The sequence below is a fragment of the Mesoplodon densirostris genome, chromosome 9 (genome assembly GCF_025265405.1).
Source record: "Mesoplodon densirostris isolate mMesDen1 chromosome 9, mMesDen1 primary haplotype, whole genome shotgun sequence".
NCBI lineage: Eukaryota > Metazoa > Chordata > Mammalia > Artiodactyla > Ziphiidae > Mesoplodon > Mesoplodon densirostris.
Window position 1 is genome coordinate 53,943,787 of NC_082669.1, and position 26,851 is coordinate 53,970,637.

General features: G+C 41.5%; 1 protein-coding gene across 2 annotated transcripts in view; it reads left to right on the forward strand.

The window, feature by feature from the left end:
- SLC25A13 (solute carrier family 25 member 13) overlaps positions 1-20,059 on the forward strand; it is a 209,686-nt gene extending 189,627 nt beyond the window's left edge. For both annotated transcript variants that reach the window (XM_060108215.1, XM_060108216.1), the window contains exons 15-18: positions 6,958-7,096; positions 18,292-18,450; positions 18,542-18,632; positions 18,902-20,059. In XM_060108215.1, coding sequence (XP_059964198.1) covers positions 6,958-7,096; positions 18,292-18,450; positions 18,542-18,632; positions 18,902-19,088 — 576 coding nt within the window. In that variant the 3' untranslated portion in view covers positions 19,089-20,059. The remainder of the gene's footprint in view (positions 1-6,957; positions 7,097-18,291; positions 18,451-18,541; positions 18,633-18,901) is intronic.
- Positions 20,060-26,851: the final 6,792 nt, after the last annotated feature.

A 26,851-nucleotide genomic window follows, 5' to 3' on the forward strand; every position in this document is an offset into this window, starting at 1 on the left:
TAATTCAGACTAGACAATCAGAATGAGACTGTTGAACGCTAAAGCTGAAGAGAAGCTCTTAAGTGGCTAGAGAGAAAAGCAGATTGTCTTTAAAGGGGAACAGTTGAACTGATGGCTAACTCAGAAACAGGAACAGTGGAAGCCAGAAGTCATTTGAATGGTATCTTCAGTGTGTAGAGGAAAAAACCTTTCAACATAGAATTCTATACCCTGTAAAAATGTCTTCCAGGAACAAGGGTAAAATAAGGACAATTTTTAGACTAGCAAAACTCAGAAAGCATATCACTGGTAGAACCGTACCAAAGGAAATTCTAGAATGTACTTCAAGTGGAGGAAAGTGATTCCAGATGGTAGTTTGGAGGTGGACCAGGGGATGAAGAGCAAAGAAAAGTGGTAAATATTTAGTCTAAATAACATTGTCTGAATTTAAATGTGTGTGTGTGTGTATATATATATATACACATACATATATACGTATGCATGTATGATGGTAATTACAATGCTTAATGTTATCTGAGCTAGAATTAAAGTCCATAACAATGATAAGATGGAGAGGTTGCTTATAATTTAAGTAGTCTAATGTGCAAGTATTATATAGGAGGAAGGTAAAGATAACAGACTGTAAGTTAAGTATTTATAGTAAAAATTTCCGGGTCTAAACCTTGGGACTAGAAACAAACCATGCAACTTGCAAATAGGTAGCAGGGAGAAGTTGGGGGGAAAGACAGCAAGAAGGGAAAGAAAAGAAAAATTGAAAAGATGGGACTTTTTTACAGATTAGCTTTGTGAAGGGGACAAAGCTTCTCAGAGACCAAAATTCCATGTAATAAAACTCTGAGCCACTTATTGGATTTCCAGTCCATCTAAATGATGAGCATCAGTGATGGCAAAGCAACATGTAATAGTAGAACAGTAGAGAATTAGAGCTGGCACACGAGTGGCATTTCCTAACAAAAAACCTTGAGTTACCAAGGTGCTTTTGTTAGAATTGCAATGAAATTAGGGAGACACCAATAATCTAAAAGTCCCTGGACTAAAGAAAGCAAGTAGCAGGCATTGATATTTTATATTCAAATTGAAGTAATTTCAGTGTCACTTATATGGAGTCTCCAATTGTTGACTGGTTGATTTGGCTTTAACGCCAGTGACACAACATAACGGAGCTTGGCACCAGTAATGTTTCTCAGCAAGATATTGAAGTGCACCCTGTTCAAATCCCTAACTGTCCCTTGACTGGGCAGGAGAGGTACTGCCAGGCTGTGTATACAAGGGTTAACTCGCTTGGGAGAAACCAAGAGGAATGCTAAGGGATCAAGACATGACATGCTGCCCATTGTTTGTAGCTCCAGGATCAAAATATACAATTATACATGCCAAATAAATTCTAAACCTGTAAAGTAGGAAAAGAGGGGTGGCTCTGACTACAGGTGCCAGAAGCATTAAATAACCTTCCCAGACAAGGTGCACCACTGTTGTCTTGAATGCTGCAGGTTCCCCCCGGTCTGGCATTTTCCCCCATGCTAGACAATGTGCATTCACTGCAGGAGTCTCTGTTAAGCCTCTGTCTCCCAGACCTGCTGGCTCCTGGTGCCCAGCCCTGACACAGAGGTGCCTTTGTGAGTGTAATTACCTTCCCCTGTATTAGAAATAGTCTGTTTCAAGCTGTATTTGCAGGTAGAGTAAGCAGGAATTAGCATGTGAAAAGACCTGCCCTGGCCCTGACTTCTTTATCAACCACCATCATTCAGGATGTTTTTTTCCCCTCAGATTCATTGGGTAGGTGTGATACCATCCAAGATGAAGAGCTTTAAAGGAAGGAAAAAGACACTGGAGATAGCAGTGTATGTGTGTAAGATACAAATCCTGTTGTGTTTTATCTTTTGACAGTTTCATGCCAAACAGAGCTGCTGGAGTAAGCTTGGGTGGATGATTCCAGCAACTTAAGAATTGATTAAAGCTCCTTTGGGCTTTCACCATAGTGTCCACATCCCAAAAAGCATGAGAAGTAAAACAGATATTTCCTTTGCCTTGGCGATACAGTGGCCAGCGTCTCTAAACCTGTCTAATTGGCCTGTGTGCATCATGGACCACTGAAGTTAAATGAAGTTCCTAGACCTTAACTAGAATGGTGACGGAGAGACTTTGGAGGGATATGGAATTGGAACGGAGCCAGAGTTGATAATTAAACTAGATCTGAGTTTTGATTCTAGTTTATTCACATATAGGTCTCCCCTGAGATGCCTTTTATTGTTCCTGTCTGTTATTAGTGGGCCTTTTATTAAAAAGGAAAAAAAAATAATTTCCCTTTTTTGGAGAAAGAGTGCTTTAACGAAGAGTAAGAGATCAGATGATTGCATTTTTCATTTATTAATTTCCCCCAAGTGATTTTACTGTGTGTACAAAGGAACTTCAGGGCCAACCAGGGAATGTCCAAGGGCAGGGCTGCCTAGAGCAGGGAAATGTGGGGATTTTTCTTAAGGGGAGGAACATTTAAAGATTTATTTTAGGTGGTACGCACTTTGTCATTTATTAATTTTTTAATGGCCAAAGTACTTCTTTTTGTGTTGCTGACGCAGGCTCTTGGGCAGCATGGAATGTTTCCCTTTATTATAAAGTTGCCTGTTCAGAATGGCTGATCACTTAGTAAAAATGGTACGTGGGGCAAGTAGAATTCAAGTCAAACAGGTTTATGTTTTGATGTAGGACTGGAGGATGGGTGTTCACTGAGAAGTGAAGGATTTATCAAGGAATCTGGGGAACATTCTCACTGTTGGAACTTTAAATGCCTTTCTCACATCCTGTCTCCCTTTTCATTGTGCCAAACTGGCACCTGCCTTTGTGTCTTAGGCCTGGAGGAAGTCGGGGGGCGGGGGAGGAGGAGGGGAGGAGACCAGGAAAATGTAATAAGCCTGTGCCTTTTTCTTCAACCCTTTGCGAAGTTAGCTTTCCTTGGGAACTGGGCTTTGATGCCTGGGGTGTGAGAGAGGTGAGAGACACCTCATGACTCAGGAGAAGTGATGTGCGGCCGGGAGATGCCTGAGCAGGTGCTGGGGTGTGGGAGGATGCAGGCTCCGGGAGAGGCAGGGACCACAGACCTCCTCATCCCCACCGGCCCTCACACTTGTCCTGGACTCGATACTTTACATGGGACTTTAATAATTATTTCCTTGTGTATTCCTAAACCCCTGTCCCCCTCTCTGCCCCGAAGAAGGCAACCTTTGGCCATTTTGACAGGAGAGGAAGGTTCAGAGCTCTGTTTCCCCCAGCGCTCTTTCATTACACAGCCACACAGCCATAGAGGGGAGGGTACCTCTCTCAGGTCCCAGGGCTGCTTCATACCTTGCTCAGTGGAAATAAGAGTTTCTAAACGTTTTCACTTGCTGGCTAGATGGTCCTGCCTCTGTGAAGCAGAGATGGTGGCCATTCCACAAGGTAACTTTCTTCCTTCACTTTCCCTTTCCTTCCTGTTTTTCAGATAATCAGAAAACTGAAACGTCTTACAAAGTCTCACAAAGTCTCACCTTGGCTCCAGCATGCATAAATTATTTAAGCACATTGTCTGATCCCTGGTAGGAAAAATACAGCATATTTCTGACCATTTTTCCTTTAGTGTTTCACAGTGTAGCTCCGCCTTTTCCTTAGATGTGGTCTTTCTTTGTTTGTTTGTTCATCTGTGTTTTGATCAAGTCATTTTTCTTCTTAGTCATCTGGAACTGTTTTCAGACATCTCTTAAAGCATATCACACCTCTTATTAGGCTCATATTCTCACACTGATACATGATTTACTGTCATGATTTCAGGAAAGCAGAGTTCCTTCTTGGGAGAACCCAGCTGCTTCTTCACTTGGCCTTACTCTTCTTGTGTCACAGGGATATTTCTAATTTCAGGTCACGTATCAGTGTATCCGAAAGCCTCTCATTTCTCTCTTTAGTTGTGGTGTTTTCTGTGGGAGTTGGCAAAGCCAAATCAGTGTCACCAGGAACATGTCTTAGGCCCTAACAGCCCAAGATTTTGTTGTTTTCTAAATTAAATCAGACAGTAGTTTCTGGCTCCTGGTTGCTTACACTCTGAAATAGGCAACACTGACGTAGGCAGATATACAGCACTGAGAAAGTGTAGACAGTGTGGAGCCATGTGGAATCTGCTCCTTGTCTATCTTCTACTTACTTGGAAAGGGTGGTGTTTGGGTTTAAATGAATGAAGAGGAGGTATTTAAGAGGTTGATGTGCCTAGCTTAGCAGTCATCAAAGACGATGTAGAGTGATAGGTGTGCCTTGATTGATCAGATGAATGGGGCATCGAGTAGCTTTACCTGAGAGGAATCAGGCTGACCAGGAGAGGAAAATGGGAAAGTGAAGTCATTACAAAGCTTTGAGAAGGGTGACAATACTGGGCCTGATCCACAGGACAGCCAAGACCATGATGATGGTGGAGTTTTTAAAACAGCATATAGAAAAGAAATTTAGGCAGTATGGCTGAGGAGATGTTAGACCATACCGCCCCCTCACTCTCCCACAAAAAAGAAAACCAAAAAACTGGATACCATGAATTTAAGGAGAAGAAAAGCATAACTGAACCACAGAAGCATGACCCCCCCCCGACTATGGAACGGTTGATAATATTACTTTTGAAGGCGATGCTCCAAAACATATATGGTGGTTGCAGTGTTTATCTCTTGCTGGTGAAAATTAAGGGCAAATTAAATTTTTAATACTTTAAATTAAGGCAATTTAAATTTTTAATACTTTACTTTGTCTGTGATAGGCACTTAATATTTTCTAATGGGGGGGGGGAAACATGTTAAAGGGAAAATATTACCAGCAAAAGAAGAAAAAAAAAATGAGCAGAGCATATAGACTGAAGTTCTATAGATGCAGAAATGTGGGAGATGAGGTCCATAGTAAAAACTAATAGATTTAGTTAAAAGCAAAATTTGTGCGAGGAGGAATTTTATCATCCTAAAAATTACTCCAAAGTGATTTGTTTAGTAAGTCAGTAATATGGCAATTTTTTTACTATATTGAAGGAGCCAGACATGAAGAAGATTTAACTGATCTTAATATGAGTTGGTCATTTGGTATTTAATTTGAATATCTCCTGGACAGACTCTGCATGTGAGCAAATAGCGAACAGAACTTATGGGAAGGTTTGTAGGCAAAATAAGGAAAAGGAAGTGAAAATAGACAAACAAATGAGTGATAGTATTACCCTTACACAGTAACTCCCTGGCTTATAACTTTTTGAAAAACTAACCATCAGGAAAGGATTGGACGCTACATGGATACTGGTATTATACTGTACTTTTTCCCCTTGAAAAAACTGGGAGAGGTGGAAAAAACTTGAGCCTCCTGAGTTTTGGACCTGTCTCTGGCACTGCCTCCAAGGAGGTCCCTTAAGCAAGCCAACAGCAAGGCCCTTAATAAATGTGCGATTGATAAGGTAACTGTCCTGGGCATCAATTTGCAAATGTATAAAATGAGGAATTTGGGTGTGGTGAATTTTGTAGTTCTTCTTTTCAGTTACGCATTTAACAGTTTGGGTGTTAACAGAAGTGTGGGCTGATTGGCCATACGTGATGGGGGATCTGTACTCAAAGTGGCCAGAATCAGCTTAACACATCCATGGGTGAGTTGATTGAAGAACAACCAACATGACAGAATCCAGATTCCAAGCATTTGTTCTGGTTGGAAGGATGGGCCAAACTCGGATGAAGTTTAATAGGATTAAACACAAAGCCCTGCTTATGTTACTTGTTTAGGACAACTAATTAAGTTACAGTAGACCTAGGTTAATAGCGGTTCATATGGAAAAGACTAAGGGCTTTATTACCCACAAGCTCAGTGTGAGTCAGGAGTATAATGCGGGTGTCAGAAAAGCAAAGGCTGCAGTAACAGATGTGTAGTGTTAAGGAACTTTGACAGATTGGAGGCTGACATCAGGCAAATACCGGAGAGCCAACATCACTAGACCTCAATAAATGTCACGGGGCTTGGCTAGATCTGTGGAATCTGGATGGATTCATTATTTTCCTTGAAGAATCTCTAAATTTGATGAACATTTTTGGGCATTAGAAATCTGTGAAAGAAATGGTATTAAATCATTGTGTTGAAAAGCGGGGCTTCTGAAGGTAGGTAGGTTTAGCCTACCTAAAACACAGTATATGTCTTGTGGTTTTCATTAGAATTTTATATCGTATTTCTGGGCATGCATCAATTTTCAAGGCCTCCCCATGGCATTATTTTGGCACCAGAAACTATTTGGTGAAGACTTTGCCTTAGTTGCTAATTGTTCTACACAGAGCTCTTAAATATATAGGAATTATTATAAACATTTTAAGGCTTTAGGACAGGCATTTATCAATGTTTCATAAGCCCTGGGGCAGTCGGGCTAAGTATATGAATAAATTGGGGGAATCCATGAACCCCTTGAAAAGGTGTCTAATTTTTTACATATGTGTAATTTTTTCTGGGAAAGAGTCCAACATTTTCATCAGAGTCTCAAACAATATGAAAAACAAACCCCTTCCCCTACCATCTTTATAATTTGTCCACTTCCTAGTGTGTAAACACAGAGGTATCTTGGTTTTTGTTGCCCATCTTCTGAGAACAGATCCTCCTTGAAATGCCAGTGACCTGCCATCAATTAGGGATTTAAAAGGATGTGGCAGGCAGAGTTCCGAAAATGTTTTCATCGAAATCTTACCATTAGAATAAACAAGAACTCTCCCCTCTCGCTTATACCACACAGTAAAATGTTTTATTTTAAAATACAAGATTCTGATTTATTACTTGCAGAATTTGGGTTATATATATATTTTTCTGTTCCCCTTTCAATTTGTTAAGTACAAATTTGGTCTTCTCCAGGAATATTTTGTTCTGAGGGAAGCTCCAAAGAAGTTTGATCTTCTGAATGGGATATGTGTTTCATGTGGTTTTTCTTCCTTTTCAAACGTACAGGGTGCCAAAGCATGCTTTCTGCGGGACATTCCTTTCTCGGCCATCTACTTCCCATGCTATGCTCATGTGAAGGCTTCCCTTGCAAATGAAGATGGGCAGATTAGCCCCGGAAGCCTGCTCTTAGCTGGCGCCATAGCCGGTGAGTGTCCTCAGAGCTCTGTTCCCACTGTGCCACTGCACTGGAATTTTTGCTTAATTCTCGACAGGGTACATGTGAGATGGCTTTAGATTGCTTTGAAGAGCTACTAAAATGAAAGGGAAAGAAATGAATCTTAACTTCTGGCAGGTTAGACTATTAGACAAGCTTAATTTCTCAACTCCAAAAAAAGCTCGTTAAAAATTGGTGCATTTGTAGTATTGTTGGATTCCAATTCAGGTTCCATGTCATTTCATAGTTTCACTTCATGGTGTAAGAACAAGAACTGTTCAGTCAGAAGTTTTTTTAAAATGTTAATACTTGTGCCTTAAAGGTGTCTAACCAAAACAGTACATAAAACTTGTCCAAAATTTAAGCAGTAGTTATTGTCATTGAGAGAAAAGAAATGTAGTAGAACTAGAAACAGCTTGGGTCTATTAGATACCTGATTTCTGCTAGCTGTGCAAGGTTGTAAGATTGGGGGCGGGGGGGCGTATATTGAATCTCAGAGAGAAATGACTGTCTTCTATAGTGCTACAGTGAAAGTATCAACAGAAGAAAATAGACGCAGACGTTGGCTTCTACATTCCCAGTGTAAATCCTTAGAGGAAATTTGATTATAGCCCCAGCAGGAATGAGTTCATTCTTTGATGCTTCTCCTTGTTTAGAGACCCTAAAGGCTAGAACAATCTGGATTAGCTCTCCAGGTGGTGACAAACATTTAATGAGTTAACAGACCCTAAGGCAGTCATGGGGTGCCTGGGTCCAAACAATTTTGATACAGGTGTTGTTCTCATCAGACATGTGGCTTGAGCCTCTTGAGAACTACCCCCTGCTTTGAGAAGTTGTTTGCTGTTTTGTGAGCCCCGTGTCCTGCCTGTAGCCTGGGGAGCCCTGGAGGCGGGAACCCATGGGGCTCCTCTGTAATTCTTGGTTAATCCCTTTTCTTCAAAGGTGGTGATGTTGGTGTATGAGGCAGGGCTGTCCTTTCCTGGCTGCTCAGGGAGCCTCACTGTATGAGTAGCAGTGAGACCACTCTACCTAAATCAGAAAATCATGATCTCAAGACTCAACCATAGAATTCCCTGTTTTAATCCCAGTTTGGCCATTGACTCACTCACTGTGTCCTTTATATGTCATTTACAGATGTATAAATGATAATATCTTTTGAACCAAAAGGGTGTATATAATACAATTTATTTCCAGTTATTTACTTGAAATAAGGTAGGACCTACTGGGGAGAACTGACATACCACTTAGTAGTATGTGACCTCAGGCAAGTTACTTAAGCTCCCTGGACTTGATTTCCTCAGCCATAAAGGGAGATGGTAATTGTACTGACGGGAGAGAGTGGCTATGAGGCTCTAGTGAGAGCACCCATGTGGAGGACTTAGCCTGTAGCCTGGCAGAGAGTAAATACTCAGTACGTGTTAGCCATCATTATGTTGAATCCAAGAGAATCTGTCTGTAACTCACTCCAAAAATCAGCTGCAACATCAGAAGATAAGTATTAGAGCTCAGATCAAAGTCTAGGACATTCTCCAAGCTTTGTTTTCTTTGAACCACAAAAATATTGCCTTTAACTCTTCCCTTGGAGAAGGTAGCTACCCAGACATAATTTTTGTCTCTGGGTACAAGTTTTCCTGGGTGATCTGTGCAGATCAGTAATTTCTACAGTAGAAATTACGAGTGGATTTTTTTTTCTCTTTTAAAGTTTATTGTCTTCTATTTTTTGTAGGATTATGAAAATATTGACCATTGTAAAATATTTGGAAAGTATCGGAACACGTAAATAAGATAACAGTATCCATTATTCCATGACTCTAAGATAATCACCATTTAATATTTTTGCTAATTTCTCCCCCCCTTGGATGGTTTTTAACAGAACTGTGATCACATTATGGGTATGTGGTTTTCACTTAGTATCGTTTCGGAAGCGTTGTTCACCATCACAGCAAAATGGTTCATGGCATGTGCTGTGGGGTCAGACTATCTGGGTTCAAATTCCAGTTTCCCTGCTGAGAACTGTATGACCTGAATGAGTTACTTAATGCCTCTAGGCTTGTTTCTCCACCTCTATATGGAAATAAGAATAGTCTTAGTCTTATAAGATTATTATGAGGATTAAGTGAATTAATGGATATAAAGATCCAGGAAAGCACCCGGCACATAATAAGTATTTTTAAATGTTCAATAATAATATTAATTTTCTTATGTCATTTGAAACTTTGTAAACAAAATTTTTAATTTGCTGCATACTTACATCATCTTCAATCTTAGATAACAAACTTTTTTTTCAAAAAAAAATTTAAATACATGGTATTGTTAAAAAACATCTTTGTGCGTAAGGCTTGTCCCCCTATTCTGGATTGTTTTCTTGGGAGAAATAAATTCTCTGATGTGAGTTTGCTGGTTTAAAAAAAAATTATGATTGTTTTTAAGGCATTGCCATGTCCTTCTTGAAAGTTTGAACTGCTTTACATCCCCATTCTGCTATTATTTTAGCCCTCTAGCCATCCTGTTGTCTTTCAGAGTTGTTTTCCACATACCTTCTGTATTAGTTACTTGTTGCCACATAACAGGTTACCCCAAACTTAGCAGCTTCAAACAACAAATGTTTATTATCCCAGTTTCTGTGGGTTGGGAGCAGCTTACCTGGGGACCTGTAGCTCGAGTGTGTCATGAGGCTGCAGTCAAGATGTTAGGGCTCTAGAAGGCCTGACTGGGGTCGGAGGACGCGCTTTCAAGATGGCTCAGTCGCACACATGGCATTGGCAGCACCCACGGCATTGGCAGACCGTCAGTTCCTTGCCATAGGGCCTCTCCATAGGTCCTTGGATGTCCTCGTGACACAGCGGCTGGCTTCCCCCAGAGCAAGACCAGAGAGAGAGGGAGGAGGGAAAGGGAGGGACAGGGCAGGAGAAGTTGGGGGAGGAAGGTGAGAAGAAGAAGCAGCAAATCGAAGCTGCAGTGTGTTTATGACCAAGCCTTGTTAAGTCGCACTCCTTCATTTCCACACCGTCCTATTAGTCCTACTGATCAGCCCTCCGTAACGTGCACAAAGACCATGCAGAGGCAGAGGTGTGAGCAACAGCAGGTGAAGATCACTGAGGCCCATTTGGGAGCGAACTGCCACGCCGACTATAGAACGTTTACCTTCATTTTATTGTCCATCTTCCCCTTCCCTGTAGACAGGACAATAGAAGACAGACTGTGTCACTGGTTTTTTCTTGAAAGGACAGATAAGCCACAAAGCTTGATGGTCTTTATCTTCCACAAACCTGTATAAACTATGTAATGAGAACTAAGCTACTTTCTTAATTTCATAACAGATATCAGAAGCCAATGGCCACTGCCATAACCTCTATTCTCATTAAAGTTAGGGATGTTTCTGTTATCCAGTTTTTTAGCCTTATTTGGAGGTTCCAGTCAATGTGGTAAATATGAAAAGGAAGGAAGAGGCATAAATATTAGAAAAGAAGAAATGAATCTATCATTATTTGAAAATGATTGTTTACCTGAAAATCCAAATTAAAATGCCTAAAAATATCAGAATTAATAAGGAAGATTAGTAATTTTTTTTTTAGTAAGATAAACATAAAAATCTATATCCAGTGATAAGCAGTTAACTGATGTCCTGGGAGGAAGCAGGGCCACCATCTGCTGAGTGTAGAGCCTTGCAGGTGTGCTCGGCCGGGGAGCCGAATTCAGTATGGAAAGGGCAAGAAGACTGTGGTCAGAAGTGTGCCCAGTACAACACCATCAAGAAGGGCAGTGACCACAAAATGTACCACACGTGTGTGGGCTGTTGGTTGCAAGCCAGTTCAGACCCCATGTTCCTCTTGTGGATACCAGGGGAAGAAAGGCATTTCCTCAGGAGAGGACACAGTGATGGGGTGGGTATGCACAGAAGCCCAGGAAGTAGGTCCCAGGGCCAGAGTGATCTTTGTTGTCATGAAGAGAAAGGAGAAAAGCTGATCTCAAAATAAGCTATGAGGAACAGTAATTGAGCACTGACTTATTTATTATAAGAAATGTCTTAATGCTATTTTTATATGTTATGTAAAATACACATTTTAATATAAAATATGATTTTTATATTTTATATTTCAATTTATCTCTTATACAGGATACGTATATTTTTTGTTGAACAATACTATTATACATAAGATGGATCTGGGTTCAGTGAACATGATTTTACCTTTTATGTTTTGACAGGAATTTCAGTTATTCAGTAAGTATTACCTTACTTTCTCCAAAAATTTGATTTGATTTAAAGTTAGATTGCTTTAGTAATATACAGCCTTTTTATTTTTTTATTTTTTTATTTATGGCTGTGTTGGGTCTTCATTTCTGTGCAAGGGCTTTCTCTAGTTGCGGCGAGCGGGGGCCACTCTTCATCGTGGTGCGCGGGCCTCTCACTTATCGTGGCCTCTCTTGTTGCGGAGCATAGGCTCCAGACGCGCAGGCTCAGTAATTGTGGCTCACGGGCCTAGTTGCTCCGCGGCATGTGGGATCTTCCCAGACCAGGGCGCAAACCCACGTCCCCTGCGTTAGCAGGCAGACTCCCAACCACTGCGCCACCAGGGAAACCCAATATACAGCTTTTTAACAGGTGGTTGTTAGTATCTTAAAATGTAGAGAATATTAAATTTTTTTAGGTCTACGTATCTAGTGATAAACTGGGAAGATATTTAGATACTGGGAACATCTCCATTAATTCACAGGATCGAGTTAAGACCAACAGATATTTGAATTTATGTTCATTAGCCAAAGTGCCTCATGTGTTGTCAGAAGGTGAGGGTTGAAGCAAGGGGCCTGAAATTAAGGAACCAAATTCTGACTCACTCTAATTAAGTGTTATTTTTTTGATTAATGAAGGGCATTTCAATATGGTTTATGGATAATATCAAATAAAGGATATCTAATACTTCTCAAATGTTATAGAGTGACCGCTCATCCCAGATGATCCTGTCAGAGTGGTGAGGTAGAGGACAAGTCAGACTGCAGTGATGGTCTTGTGATCTTGTCTTTGAATTAATTAGCTTTAGACTAAGTAGTAATTCAGGAATATCTTTAAAAGAGTTATGTGTGTGACTGATCATGATGCTTTTACAAATGTGTTAGAAGAATTAAGTTAGGAGAAAAGTACCATTGGCACATAATTATATAAAATGTTAACAATTTTTTAATTATGTAGACATAAAGCTTAAGATAATTTAAAAGCAATTCTTAGATCCTTAAAAAAAAAAGAGTAATGGAGAGGTTGGATCAAGGTAATGGACTGAACATGTTGATCCATCTCTCCTCCCAAATACCTTAAAATGTTAGAAAATACATGTTAAAAAACTCCTTATTGGGCTTCCCTGGTGGCGCAGTGGTTGAGTGTCCGCCTGCCGATGCAGGGGACACCAGTTCATGCCCCGGTCCGAGAAGATCCCACATGCCGCGGAGCGGCTGGGCCCGTGAGCCATGGCTGCTGAGCCTGCACATCCGGAGCCTGTGCTCCGCAACGGGAGAGGCCACAACAGTGAGAGGCCCGCGTACCGCAAAACAAACAAACAAACAAAAAAACTCCTTATTAGCACCAGCCTTCGGAAGATAGGAACCAAAACCTGAAACAAGTGAAAAATGCCACAGCCCAGAACACCAGCAGGAGAAACTACTTTTATTAATTTAAGAGCAAAACCAGATAATTTTAACCTCAGAGTGAACAATAGATAAAATGCTTTGAGTGTTGGGGGAGGTTTTAGGGTAAATCATTAACAAGAGTTAAGGAACTGCATTTACTGTGGGGAGGTCGGCTTGCTCCTCTCTCTTCTCCTTTTTATATGGAACTTCAGGCAACATTTGAAAGGAGGCTAAAAGCCCAGAGCTGTATTCTAAAGGAAGGGAACACTTGCCTGGAGAGGGCGGTTGTAAAGAACTGAAAGAAAGCAGGGCAAGGCTTAACGGTAATTCCAGACCTTTACCACAGATGCGGGGGGTGGGGGGAAAGAAATGAACTAATAGCAGCTCTTCCAAAGAGGGGTAGAAAATAATTCCTTCTACCTCCAGAGTGAAGCACCCCGCATTGCAGGATTCGGAAGGTCCCTGCCCTGCCAGCCTATCTTAGCCCCTGCATGCAGTTACGGGCCTCACCCATTTCACAAACTCTCTCCATTCAGCAGAGAGGCCTGTGGGTGAGGCTGGCCCAGAGTGCAGTGGAAAGCTGTCCACAGCACAAATCAGCCTGTCCTTTGAACTTGAATGTCAGCAGACAGCCAGGGGTCCCCTCAGACAACAAGGAGCAATAAGGTAAGTAAACAGAAGAATTACAGAGAAAACAGGCAATTCAGGGAACAGAGGAGAACTTGTAAGAACTATAATTCGGGTCCTCAGATTTGAAAGAAACACTCAGTAAGGAGGCTTTCTTGAAAGTTAATAAAAAGATTGCCAAACTTAGAAATCCATAAAAAAAAAACACACACCAAATTTGACACGTGGAAAATAAAGTCATGGGAAAAAACAAACAAAAAACTCTAGACTATGGATCACAAATACATAGATGAAAAATAACAGAAAATTTAAGAGATATGTAGGATGAATCCGAGAGGTCTAACATCTGTTTAATAGGAGTTATCCACGGAGAAGCAATAAGGAAAAGCGGACAGAAAACCAATCAGTAATGGAAGATTGGCTTCTCATCTGTGGTGCTGGCTTCCGTCAAAATGCCGAGGAGAGGAGGTCTTGATCTGCAGTTATGTTCCCAGCAGGCACGCTTGCCTTCAAGAGCAGAGGCCAAACCAGGGTAGTCCCTCCCAGCCAGGACTCACAGGTACCCCTCACAGACCTCTCGGAGGCCAAATGAAAAGTGAACTTAAGAAAGAGGACACTGTGGGATATATGAAACAGAGCAGATACAAGTTAAACCCGAGAGTCGGTCTGAATGACTGCTAACCTTGGCTTATGTGTTTTTGTACAAGAAGCGTCATTGGGAGGCAAGCAACATAGGGAGACAAAGGGAGGGGGCACCGCCTCCTCAGCTTGCAGAGATGTCAGTGCTCATTCATTGCACACACTGTAACTCACACCTGTGTAACAAACGCTTATGATATTTAGACAAATTGAATTAGTCAGGAAAGGGTGGAAATCAAAAGGGAAACACCTAGAAGCAGAGAAAATAAAAACCGTAACTAACCCAGGCAGAAATCAGTCTGCGAGCCACAACTGAATGCGTTCAGTGCCCCTAGTAAAGACAAACAGTTTTAGCCAAGTTGTGAAAGAAAATCTAGTCATCTGAAATTCGAGAAAACAGTGACATAGAAAGATGGAAAGAGAATGGATTGAAAAATATGTACCAGGCAAACACCAACAATAAGCAAGTGTAGCAATATTAATGTCAAACTAAATGGAATTCAGCGTTTAAAAATAGCATTCAGAAGCACAGAGGCATATTTTACACTTAGAAAAGGTAAAGTTCACTAAGAAGCCTCTCTGTACTATCAACATAATATCGTCTTATAAAACCTCAAGTTAAAAGTATGACGAGAATGTGGTATTTTCTCTTTCTAAATGAAAATCTTTACACTATTCTTAGAAACTGATACATCAAGTAGATAATATAAATAAGGGTGCAAAGGGATTCTGCAAACTTAACCTTGATCCAAAATACATAGATATTAACTGTGTCCCATAAACAGAGAAGCACATTTTTTTTTTACAAATACTAATGGGATATTTGTGAAAATTAAGGCTGACTTACCCCAAAGTTCTATTTTTTGTCATATGATATCTTTTCATTGGTCCTTGCTGGGTTTTTTTTGTTGTTGTTGCAGTACGCGGGCCTCTCACTGTTGTGGCCTCTCCCGTCGCGGAGCACAGGCTCCGGACGCACAGGCCCAGCAGCCATGGCTCACGGGCCCAGCCGCCCCGCGGCATGTGGGATCTTCCTGGACCGTGTCATGAACCTGTGTCCCCTGCATCGGCAGGCGGACTCTCAACCACTGCGCCACCAGGGAAGCCCCTGGGTTGTTTTTTCGTGTGTGTGTGGTTTTTTTTTTTTGAGGTAGAGTTGAGGTACAATATTATATAAGTTTCGGTTGTACAGTATAGTGATTCACAATTTTTAAAGGTTATATTCCATTTGTGGTTATTGTAAAATATTGGCTATATGCCCTGTGTTATACAACATATCCTTGTACCAAAGCTGTGTTTTGCCAATCATGCTTTCTTTTTGTTGTAAATGACCTTCTACTCTCTAGCTGCTGGGCACCCTCTTTTTTTTTTTTTTTTTTTTTTTGCGGTATGCGGGCCTCTCACTGTTGTGGCCTCCCCCGTCGCGGAGCACAGGCTCCGGACGCGCAGGCTCCGGACGCGCAGGCTCAGCGGCCATGGCTCACGGGCCCAGCCGCTCCGCGGCATATGGGATTCTCCCAGACCGGGGCACGAACCCGTATCCCCTGCATCGGCAGGCGGATTCTCAACCACTTGCGCCACCAGGGAGGCCCCTGGGCACCCTCTTAAAGAGTTATAATTTTTTTTAATTTTTATTTATTTATTTATTTTTGCTGTATGTGGGCCTCTCACTGTTGTGGTCTCTCCCGTTGCAGAGCACAGGCTCCGGACGCGCAGGCTCAACAGCCATGACTCATGGGCCTAGCCGCTCCGTGGCATGTGGGATCTTCCCGGACCGGGGCACGAACCCGTGTCCCCTGCATCGGCAGGCGGACTCTCAACCACTGCACCACCAGGGAAGCCCAAGAGTTATAATTATTTTATTGGCTGGAGAACACCCAAGTTGTTCCAGTCACACAGGTAGCAGGTGGCCCCAAGTTCTCACCATTTGTCTCATCTCTGAAGCACCAGCTGGGCAGTGGTCCCCTTCTGTTGAGGAACCTAAAAGCTGCCTCCCTGTTGCCTAGCCTTCTCTTGTTCTCCCATCTTTGGGAAGAGAGAAAACTTGACCTCTTTTTTTTGTTGTTGTTGTTGTTTTTATTTGGTTGCACCGGGTCTTAGTCGTGGTACGTGGGCTCCTTATTTGTAGCATGTGAACTCTTAGTTGTGGCATGCATGTGGGATCTAGTTCCCTGACCGGGAATCAAACCCGGGACCCCTGCATTGGGAGCACGGAATCTTAACCACTGCACCACCAGGGAAGTCCCAAGACTTGACCTCTTGCTCAGCATTGTCTTTACCCTTTTGCAAGCCGGGAGAGACCAGGCAAATTGGCTTAGAGTCTTTGCCATCCCTGACCCCCCCAAATCAGCACATCTCCGGTGGCCAAGCTCTTCCCGGTGGATGCTGCCTTCCTGGCCTTGCTTTGGAGCAGCCTGATGCTATTCTCCAGGTGAATTTAGCAAATCTCCACACCAGAAACCCCCTGTCCACAGGGATATCCACAGTCCCTCCGAGGCCCTAGCAGCTGTCCTCCTAGGAGAGGTGGGAGCAGGGGGTGGAGAGGATGAGAGTCGTGTGCAGGCCGCCATGTTTCCAGTACCCCGCCCCCGCCAACACACACACCAATCACTTTTTACCAGACAACTTGCTAAACATCTTACACGTTTCTCTTGGCATTTTTATTCCACTGATAAATGTCTTTCCTCCCTGCCCTCCCCAATACTTCTCTCTTTTTTCATAACAAGTAGCTATTTATGAAAACTGCCCTAACTGAAGGAAACTTTTTACCCATTTTATTGCTTGTATGTCTTTCACATTCACACTCTGACATGCCTCCCCACCGTTGTAAGGAGGATTTTATTGCGTGTCTAAAGCAGACAGCCTTGCTAAACTCTTTCTAAACCAGGAAGTGAAACAAAATTGGTGGTGTGAACACAGTGGGTTTCTAAGCATTTTTCATGTTTCCTTCCATTATGTTGGAGGATAAATTCCTGGCTCAAAGTTGAAATAATTCCTCTAAGCTAATAGGAAATTCAGTATGACTTATCCAGTAAAGCACTGGATATAAAGTGAGCTTTCTCATATGCAAAAACGTGATGCATTTTTATAAAAACTGTTAAAATGAATGTTTGAGGAGCTTAGTATAGATGGAAGAGGAAAAGATACAGCTTAGTGATATAAATGCAAACGTGTACTCTGCAGATTTCCCTCCGAGCACATACACACACACTGTAACTTTAAAGCTGTCTGTTAGAAGGATGAGATGGAGTTGTGAGCCAGACCACGTTGGTTTGGACAGAAATTCTTACAGAATTATTAAGCCTTAAAAAAAGCAAAGGAGATTTATGCATCTGCATTTGACCAATTTGGTTTGGAATAGGTTCATAATGGAAAAGTAATAAAACCATAAGAGACAGTGTCTTCTGAGTACAGTCTCGCTTTTAAAAAATCTAAACATGGGCTGCCCCAGTTTGGATAAAATGACTGTTGAAAAATTTCCCATTGGTAATTTTGGGAGGGTTTTTGTTGTTGTTGTTGTTTCTTTTTCATTGATTATCAGCCAATGTAAATTTTAAGCTTTCTGTCATATTTTTTCTGGAGATGTCAGTTATAGGAAAGAGGAATCCTGAAGTGTTATCTGTGGGCACCTCCCCTTCAGGTCAAAACACACACACACACACACACACACACACACACACACACACACACACACACACACACACACACACACACACACACACACACACACACACACACACACACACACACACACACACACACACACACACACACACACACACCACTGTTTGTTTAGCTGTCAGTAAAGTCTTTCTCTGATGTAAATGAAGAGGTGAGGGTTTGGAAGGTGGGGGGTGGTTGAGTGTATGTGACAAGGCATCGCCGACTGCCAGAAAAGCAGGAAGAGGAGACGGATAACAAGCTTCACCTCTGAAAACTCAGACCTAGTAACTCTGATTTCCACAGGAAAGCAAAAGAAAAAACAAACAAACAAAATCTTTCTCCGTTCTCAACCACTCGAAGTCATCGTCTTGATAAATAATTCCTTCAAACTATTTAAGAATATAAGCATAACAAACGGAGGTTGGTGATCTGGAGACGAGGCGTGTGCTCCTCTAGGTGTGTTGGAGCCTCCTTCACTGCGGATGAGAGTCACAGCTGTGCTTCCCAGAGGGGACAGCAAAGAGGCATTTGATTTCATCCGATTCTTAACTTTCTTTCCACGGCCGGCAGTTCAAAGCACAGTTCTTTTTATATAGGGAGAATGTGACTGGACTGCGAAGGTGTTGTCTTTCCTGCAGGTATGCCTGCGGCATCTCTAGTGACCCCCGCTGATGTTATCAAGACTCGATTACAGGTGGCCGCCCGGGCCGGCCAGACCACTTACAGCGGAGTGATAGACTGCTTTAGGAAGATCCTTCGGGAAGAAGGCCCAAAAGCTTTGTGGAAAGGAGCTGGCGGTATGGAAATAATTTGCTCTTAACTAAACCTTTGGTATCAGGTGAATTTTTAAAATCTCATTGCATCTGTTATTTCTTATTTCTTTCAAAGCTCGTGTGTTTCGTTCCTCCCCCCAGTTTGGTGTAACTTTGCTGACCTATGAATTGCTGCAGCGATGGTTCTACGTTGATTTTGGAGGAGTGTAAGTATCCTGATACATTTCAGCTGCTTCTGATACTCTGTTGTCATTGAGAAAGGTATGTCTGTTTTTAGTCCCTATGATGAAGTCGAAAAGATGTAGGAAAATACTGAAGTCATGTTATCAGACTCATTTCAAAAGGGAATATACAGCTAACTAGAATTCCACAACTCCTCTCTGATCCAGACTTTAGCGGTTTTTGAACGTTGTTTTTACCAAGTTAAAAAACAAAACGAAAACTCAGGTTCTCGCTCTATTTTCTCTCCTTTTAGGAAGCCCATGGGGGCAGAGCCCGTTCCTACCTCCAGGGTCACACTGCCTGCTCCCAACCCCGATCACGTTGGGGGCTACAGACTGGCAGTTGCGACGTTTGCAGGGATTGAAAACAAATTTGGGCTTTACCTACCTCTCTTCAAGCCGTCAGTATCTACCTCACAAGCCATTGGTAGAGGCCCATAGGACCGTCCCTGGGCTATTGCTGTGGCTTTATTGCTACTGCAATGAAGAACTCCCCATCTTGGATTGAAGCAACACTTCATTCCTTTCACTTCCATCTCCTGTTTAAATTCAAGTCGAGGCTTTTTATAAGGTGAAATCATTTATTTTCTGTGTGGTTTCTTAACCTAGATCATTGTGAAAGTTTTCATAATTATTCTCTGGGCCTCTGCTCACAAACCTTTGTGTCTGACGTTTGCTGGGATTTGGTCAACACTAACCTGATGTGGAGGAAGAAGCAAGTCTGAATACAAATTAGAACCGTTCTCCTTAGGGTTAGGATTATGGCCCCGAAGAGGCTCTTGAGAGGGAATCGTGGTGCTCAGAGCAAAAGTGTTCCATGTCTATTTAACCTGGTAGGAAACTGGGTGCATACTTGTGAAAGTAAAAAACACTGGAAGAAATGAACACATTATCAGAAATAGCCAGCTTGGCTTCAGATTTTAAGCATGTACTAATTCTGTCTCTGGATTGTATTATGAAGCTTTTATGTGAAACATGTTTTTTTGTAATGAAAACCACATTGAAGATGTTTAATAATCATATTCTTTTACTGGTACGAAGACTACTAGGGAGAAGTCTTTTGTGCTTTAGCGAAAGTACTGTTGGCACTGCACTCTATACATGGGGAAACCAGGCTATGCAGCATCTCTCCTAATTTGGGGTAACTACTCATATGAAGCACATGTGCTGACTGCTGCCTATTTCAATAAACACTGTAGAAAAACGCGTGCCTCCCTGTTAACTGGTACCTACCCTCGCCCCCTCCCAATCCCCTGTAATTGGCATCCATTTGCTTTTAAAATCCATTTTATCTTGAATCATGGAAGAAAAATACATTGCAATGTAAGTTTTTATTTAATTCGTGGTGCCCTGCACAATGGTCGGAAGGCTCATGTGTTTGTGAAGAAGGAAATAAACTATTTTTAAAGCTACTGAATTGTTTGCTCTTGTTATGTCACGTGGTGAATGACCGCAGTAATTGTCATCATTGGACTCTGTGTTTCATTTTGAGGGCGATTTGTTCGTATTGGCACGGATATGTCCTCGTCTTTCAAGGTGACGTGTACCCTCGTCTCCAGTATGCCAGTGTTCAGCGTGAATAAGAGAAACTACATTTAACCCCAGAGGAGCGAGGAACCTAGCAAACTGACACTTGTTCTAGTCATTCTCGGTGCTTTTGGCAGTTTCTTATCGTGAGAATTAATATAAAGCTTCACTGGCAGTTGGGCATGAAAACTGGTATGAAATGGCAATGGTATTTTCTCATTTTCTCCGACTCTTCCTCATACCAAAACCATATACCACTGTGTCTGACCTTTGGTAATATTTGGCCAACACTGTAACAACTGGTGGAAAGGTGTTAGTCTTGAACAGAACTTAGGGCTCTTCTTCTTAGGCTGCAATCGTGCTCCTGAGGGGGCTGCTGAGTAACTTAGCAGTGAGTTTGAACTTTCTGTTTCTCCGAAATTCACCTCCAGATGGCACAGCCATTTTTCAGTCTGTCTTGCTGTAGGTCAGCACGTTGGCATTCAAACTTATTGTTCAGAATTGGAAAGTGTCTGTTTTGTTTTGGTTTTTTCAGTGAACAAAAGCTTTGTTATTCTCACCAGAGGTAGGACAAATACAAACATGGCTCCCCCATGGTTTTGGTTTGGCAAACACCAAAGAGAAACCCCTCCGTCTCCCTGAACTCACCCCTAATCCCTGCTCAAAGTGACAAGTGGTATTTATATTGTAATCTCAAAGACCAGTCACAAGACTCCAAATATGTCTTAGAAATTTAGGTGGTGTTACAATAACAAAGCACTCAAGCTTTGGTATTTTGAATACCAAAGTGTATTTTGAATACCCCGAGTGTAAATCACTGCATTCCTTTTCTTCACGTGCTTGAAATTTTATAGAATATCAATTTTTCATTGTATAAATACTGACCCACGTCTCAGACCTGGTGCATTGCCCTGCTTGCTTCTTTAGGAGATGCTGCATTTGTTGGGAGAGTGTCTTGGCTTCCCTTAGACGTACCTGTAGCTGAGGGCGATTCTCTTTAGTAAATGAGAAAGCTGAGGTACCAGGAAGCCAAAGGAGATAGTGCCACAGGGCTGTGTTTCTTTAAAACCCCCGGCTTAATCTGTTCAGGGATAGGCAGTGACTTGAGACACTTTGAAGGAGGCCTAATTTCCATCTGAGTTGTGCTCAGTGGGTGGTGTGACTGTGACATCCTTGAATAGAACTGCAATCACCGTGTGGTGAAAACCACGTCAAATTTGTTCTGGGTTTTTCTTCTTCCTGAAGTGACAGCACAATACGTTGGTGTGCTGTGGCTGCCGTTTCTGCAGCTGCTCCTTTCCTCCATATGCTGAGGAACTGAAAGCTCTGTAACTCCCACCCATGGGGACCAGCCTCCCCCCTGCCCTGCCAGCGCTGGAGTGTCTCCCTCTGCGCTTGGTCCACCTCATGATTGCTTGGGGGTGGGGAAGAGGCCTGACTTTTGTAGCAGCTTTTTTTTTTTTTTCTAGGAGGGGAAAAAATGTGGAGCTGACCACAGAATGAACACACCGATTCTTGGGCTCCAGTCGTGGCTGGGTTTCTTGAGGCTGGGTGGCATGCTGTCGCCAAGCTCATGCTACACCTCATAACCCACAACCATTCGCTGTGCTCCCTGGGGTCGCCTTAATCCCAAGCAGCCGGGGTTGCACAGGGGAAAATAAGAATTCTGGCACAGAAAGGAGTCATTTAAATGCTTATTGCATTTCAAGCTTCAGTTTTTACTTAGCTAAAATAGTTACCATTGCTGGAAAACAATGTTTAAAATTTTGTGCTTATATGTTATTTAATGGTGTGGCCTATGTAAACCTCAGGATGCTTACATTTTGACAGTCTTCTGGAAATGTTTAACAGCACATAACTCAGTGAGCAGGGAATAAAAACCGGGAACAAATTGTGCTTGAAACTTTGTAACCTCCCCTGGCTAGGTATTCGGCAAGGCACCTTGGAATTCTTCAGGTGGAGGCAGGGAAATCTCCAGTAATGGAATTTGGTGAATCCTGTCTTGTGGCCCCATTTATCAACCTTCTAGATAAACCCTAAGAGTCATCATGTGCTTTTTACCGCAGAAGCCATCCTTGTGGGGATGAATTTGTGTCTTTGCCACTGAGCAAAATCCCATTTTAAATTCAGGGTAATCAGACGCTTTCAGGATGTGGATTTTTCCGAAGATTTTTAGAAGACACGTTCCCTGGTAAGAGCAGTGAAATGTTCTTTGCACAAATGGTACTGCCCACAAAGGGGGCGTGCCTTTTGTTTTACCTTTTGGGAATAACCCAACCCTCACCAAAGAGTTCTGTTTTTGATGTTATGAGGACTACGGTGGGGGGAGGGGGGTGTTTAATGATTTCATTTTAAGGTCTGAGGCAGCAAAAAGCATTGCCACTTCTATATCTTTTAAAACAGTGGCAGTCTTCAGCTTGAAAGCCCAGATTGGGCTCCATGAGGGTAGGGACTATGCTCTGATGATAGTTCCATAGCGCCTGGAACTTTTAGTAGACTCTTATTATTTGGATGGATGGATGGATGGATGGATGGATGGGTGGGTGGATGGGTGGATGGATGGATGGATGGATGGATGGATGGTTGGATGGATTTTTGAGAAATGTTTTTTTTTGCCAGTGAGTAATCTCTATTATTTTCCTATTTTATAGGCCTTTTCAGTAGTGGTTTTAATGGCTGGAGTTAAAACCATAACTGAAAACAATTGTAGTCTTATGTATTGTTCAGTTACTTTAGAAGTCATAAGTACTTCTTTTATTAAAGCAACTACAGCTATTTATTATTGGTTTTAATTAGTTGGTTACTTTGACTCAGGAACTTTCATATAAACTATATGATATTTAAATTTCCTGGTCATGGTTAAATATAAAGTTAAAAAATCATATCCTTTGAGATTAGTGTTACATTAGGGTTGAGGTATATCATTAAAAAACAGTTTTTGTCAATAAGTGTTAATTATTTAGAACTCCTTCTCTGTTCTTCACTGTCTTGACGTTTGTGTCCTTAGGAGCACGGTGGCGAGCTTTCCTTTAGAAGCTGCCGAGGACCACGGGAACTCTCTTTCAGAAGGGTTTGTTTTTAGCTAATGCATTAATTGACTCCAAAAAGAGTCCAAATGGGACACTCTGCTTTCATCTGCTGGGGTAACCTAATAAAATAATGTTGTTTGTTTTTAGATTCCCGGCTGTTAAGGGGGTTTTGCTCAAGGCAAAACCACAGTCCCCTCGAATAACTTTAGAAGGAGAATTAAGAAGACACACTAATTGTGCCTGTCTGAGGTTTGCTCCTTCCAGGGCCCAGACACACCCCTTGCACACTGGTCTGGCCACCAGGGCTCTGGTGCCCACCGCTGAGTTGATTCCATTGGACAGGGCTCCTGCCCCTTTGGAAGATGTTTGATTTTGCTGTGAGCAGTTCTTAAGGGGATTTTAAAATGGACTAAGCTCTTGGAGCAGACTTGGGCAAGCACGCTGTATATGCTATCCGTCTGTCCTACAGAATGGAGAAAGGGAAACACAACTTAATGAAAGAAGACTGATTATAACATGCTCCTTACCTCCCATCACCCCCTCCCCCATCCTTTGCTACTTAGCCAAGCTCTTGCTCTGATGTCTTATTGGGCTGCTTTCAAATGAGAGGGGGACAAGTAATCCTGCCCCCCTCACCCCGGAGTTCTTTGGCCAGGAAGAACTCACTAAATATGAGTATTACATGCCAGGCATGCTCTCATTAAATCCTTCTCCTTCACACGTCCCTTGAAGTAGGTACTATTTTTTTCCCTGTGTCACAAATGAGGAAACCAAGACTCAGGAGAGGTTAAGTATCTTGCTCATGGTCTCAGCTAGCAAATAAGGATGCTAAGATTTGAATCCAGGTCTGATGGCCCCCCAAGCCCTATTCCATATGAGGATTTCTCAACAAAACTCAGTACAGGAAGTTTTTATGATAGTCTATGCCCAGAATTTCTTATTGTCCCCTGGTTCTCAGTATCAGATCATTCCTTGCTTAGAGTAGAAGGGAAGGGTGATCTCAGATTATTTACCATAGTAAGTGCATTTGCTATCAGAGAATTCCAGTGCCTGAGGACCTGGTGAATCCTGACAAGCCTTTTGAGGTTCGTCTTAAACTATTTTACAGCCTATTAAAGTCAGTAAAGAGAGAATTAAGGTAAACTTGAAGCATCTGCCCCACCGGTTTAAAATTGGAAGGTAATGTGGAAAAAGCAGAGATAAATTTACAAACTGTTACAGTGCAATGTGATACGACGTGAACTGAATTGGACCATCTTAAAAATCTCTACTATAATTAGAAAATGACGTTCTTCAACAAAAGTTGGAAATAATGGAAAACCAACTTAAAAGTAAATATCTATGGGTACTTGGCTTCAAAGTGTGTCTGGAGGGAATGGAGACAGTTTACAGAATGTGGGATTTGCTGGAATTACTTTTGGACATAAAATCTCCATCACGCTTAATGGTGGAAAAGCCTTACTCTATTCCCAACTAGTTACCTGTTATCCCTAAAGTTAAAGGCGGATATCTACCACTGCGTTTTGCTGCCCTCTCACCCATTCTTAAATAAATGAAAGCAAATTAGTGACTAACCCACACCAAAAATTTATAGCATTTTTCTCCTGGGCAAAAGGGATAAAAATACATACATACATATATATATATGTATATATATATAAAATATATACACACATATAAGTATATATAAAAACATAAATACATATACATGTGTGTGTATATGTATATGTGTATTAAAATGTCATATTCCGTTTTCAAAAGTGATATATTTCAAAATGTGAATTTCTGTTTTGAAGCAGAATTTACCTATGTAAGTTCTAAGTATACAGATATGCTTTATCAGTTTGAGAATTTATGGAGAATTAGCCACTCCATGTAAGAGGCTGCTTTTTCTGATGACCTCTTCATTTGGGCCAGCTCCAGTGTTATAAAAAGCTTACACTCTGTTAGAGTAACATCAGAAATAAGAAAGACTGGGGATGGCAGAAATTGAAACAGGCATTCTTTTTTCTTCTGAAGACAGAAGTGAAGTGATTGCCAATGTTTGTTGAACTTTATTACAGTAAAAGCAGAGATTTCTCCACACTTTCGGTCTCAGCCTTTGTCCAGCCTCACTATGCAGTGTGTGTATCACCTTCTGAACTAAAGAAGCAGTTCACACTTGACCTAGAACTTCAAGTTACCTGTGACCACTACGTATAAAGTAAGTGACTTCTTTCTTTTTTAAATAGTTTGTCTGAGAGTGAAAGTAGAGAAACCATCATTTCTGTCCTTTTCTGGGACTTGAAATTAAGTGTGGCATTTTTTCCTTTTACTCCATTTAGAAAGTGTCTTGATTGGCTTAATAACTAACCCTTCTAACACCACACATATCTGGCTAAGTTATTACAAATTATAATGGCATTTGACATGAGTTGGTTATAAAGGATAACCACTATCTTTTATTAAAGCTGTCTAACAATAAATTTCAAAATAATCATTATTTTCAGGGCCCTGAAGTAATCATTAAATAAATGCTTTAACCTCTATAGACAGTAAACTCAAGTTTACTTTTTTCTACCTTAAAAATTATACCTTTGGGAGATTTCTGCTTCTGGTCATGATGGAATAGTAGGGAAAACTAGAAAACTGGGTGAAACATATGACACAGTAGTTTTAAAACATTAAATATGAGGCAAAATAGGACTGTGAACTCTGAGGCGGGAAAGGAAACAAACAAGGTGAGACCTACCATTGCACCAGCTTACTGCCTGGGGGCAGGTTCCAGCCACTGTGTAGAGAAGGAGAACCCAGACAGGGCCCAGCCGTCTCCCCGAATTGAAAAGCTGGAGCTCAGAAATCAGGGGGCCAAGATAGCTAGAATTTTAAGACAAACTACCAAACAGGAGGGAGCTGCTCTGAGAGCTCTGGAGTTTTGCAGAGAGTTCCCCAATCTTTGAGTACTGATCTGTGCATTTGTGGGAGGAAAATACCAAACTTGGGAAAGAACCACTGGAAAGGAAGCAGAAAAATTCTGGAGTTCACAGAGGAGAAAGAGTTTGTGTTCCCACCAGCAGGAGTAGAGATTCCTTCATAATACATAGAACATCAGGTAGAATCCTCAGAAAAATGTCATATTATGAATAGCACTAAATAAGAACTATGATGAAGGCGGCTCTGCTCTTAACAAAGCTTAAAAGCAGACCTCACAAAGATCTGATTCCAAGTAATTTAACTGCTTATCAGAACACAATTTGATACTATTTCAAACAATATAACAAAAAAAGCCCACAACCCACTATAACAAATTTAATTAAAAAGTCACCCATCATAATAAGGAAAATATAAACCCATAAAAAAGTGAAAAAATCAACCAACAGAAATGTATATCATGATGAAGATGGTGAAAACAAATGATAAATAGAAAATCTTAAAAGTTGCCAGAGGAAAACATCCCATAACCTACAAGGAAGGATGATAATAAGAGAAGATTTCTACTTGGAAACTATTTAAGGCAGAAAGCCACAGAGTAACATCTTTAAGATATCTAAAAAAACAAGGCCAACCAAGAAATCTACACCCAGTGAAAATATCTTTTGAAAACAAAGGCAAAATAAGGTAGACAACAAGTAAGAGAATTCACCAGGCAGCTAGAATTGCACTAAAGGA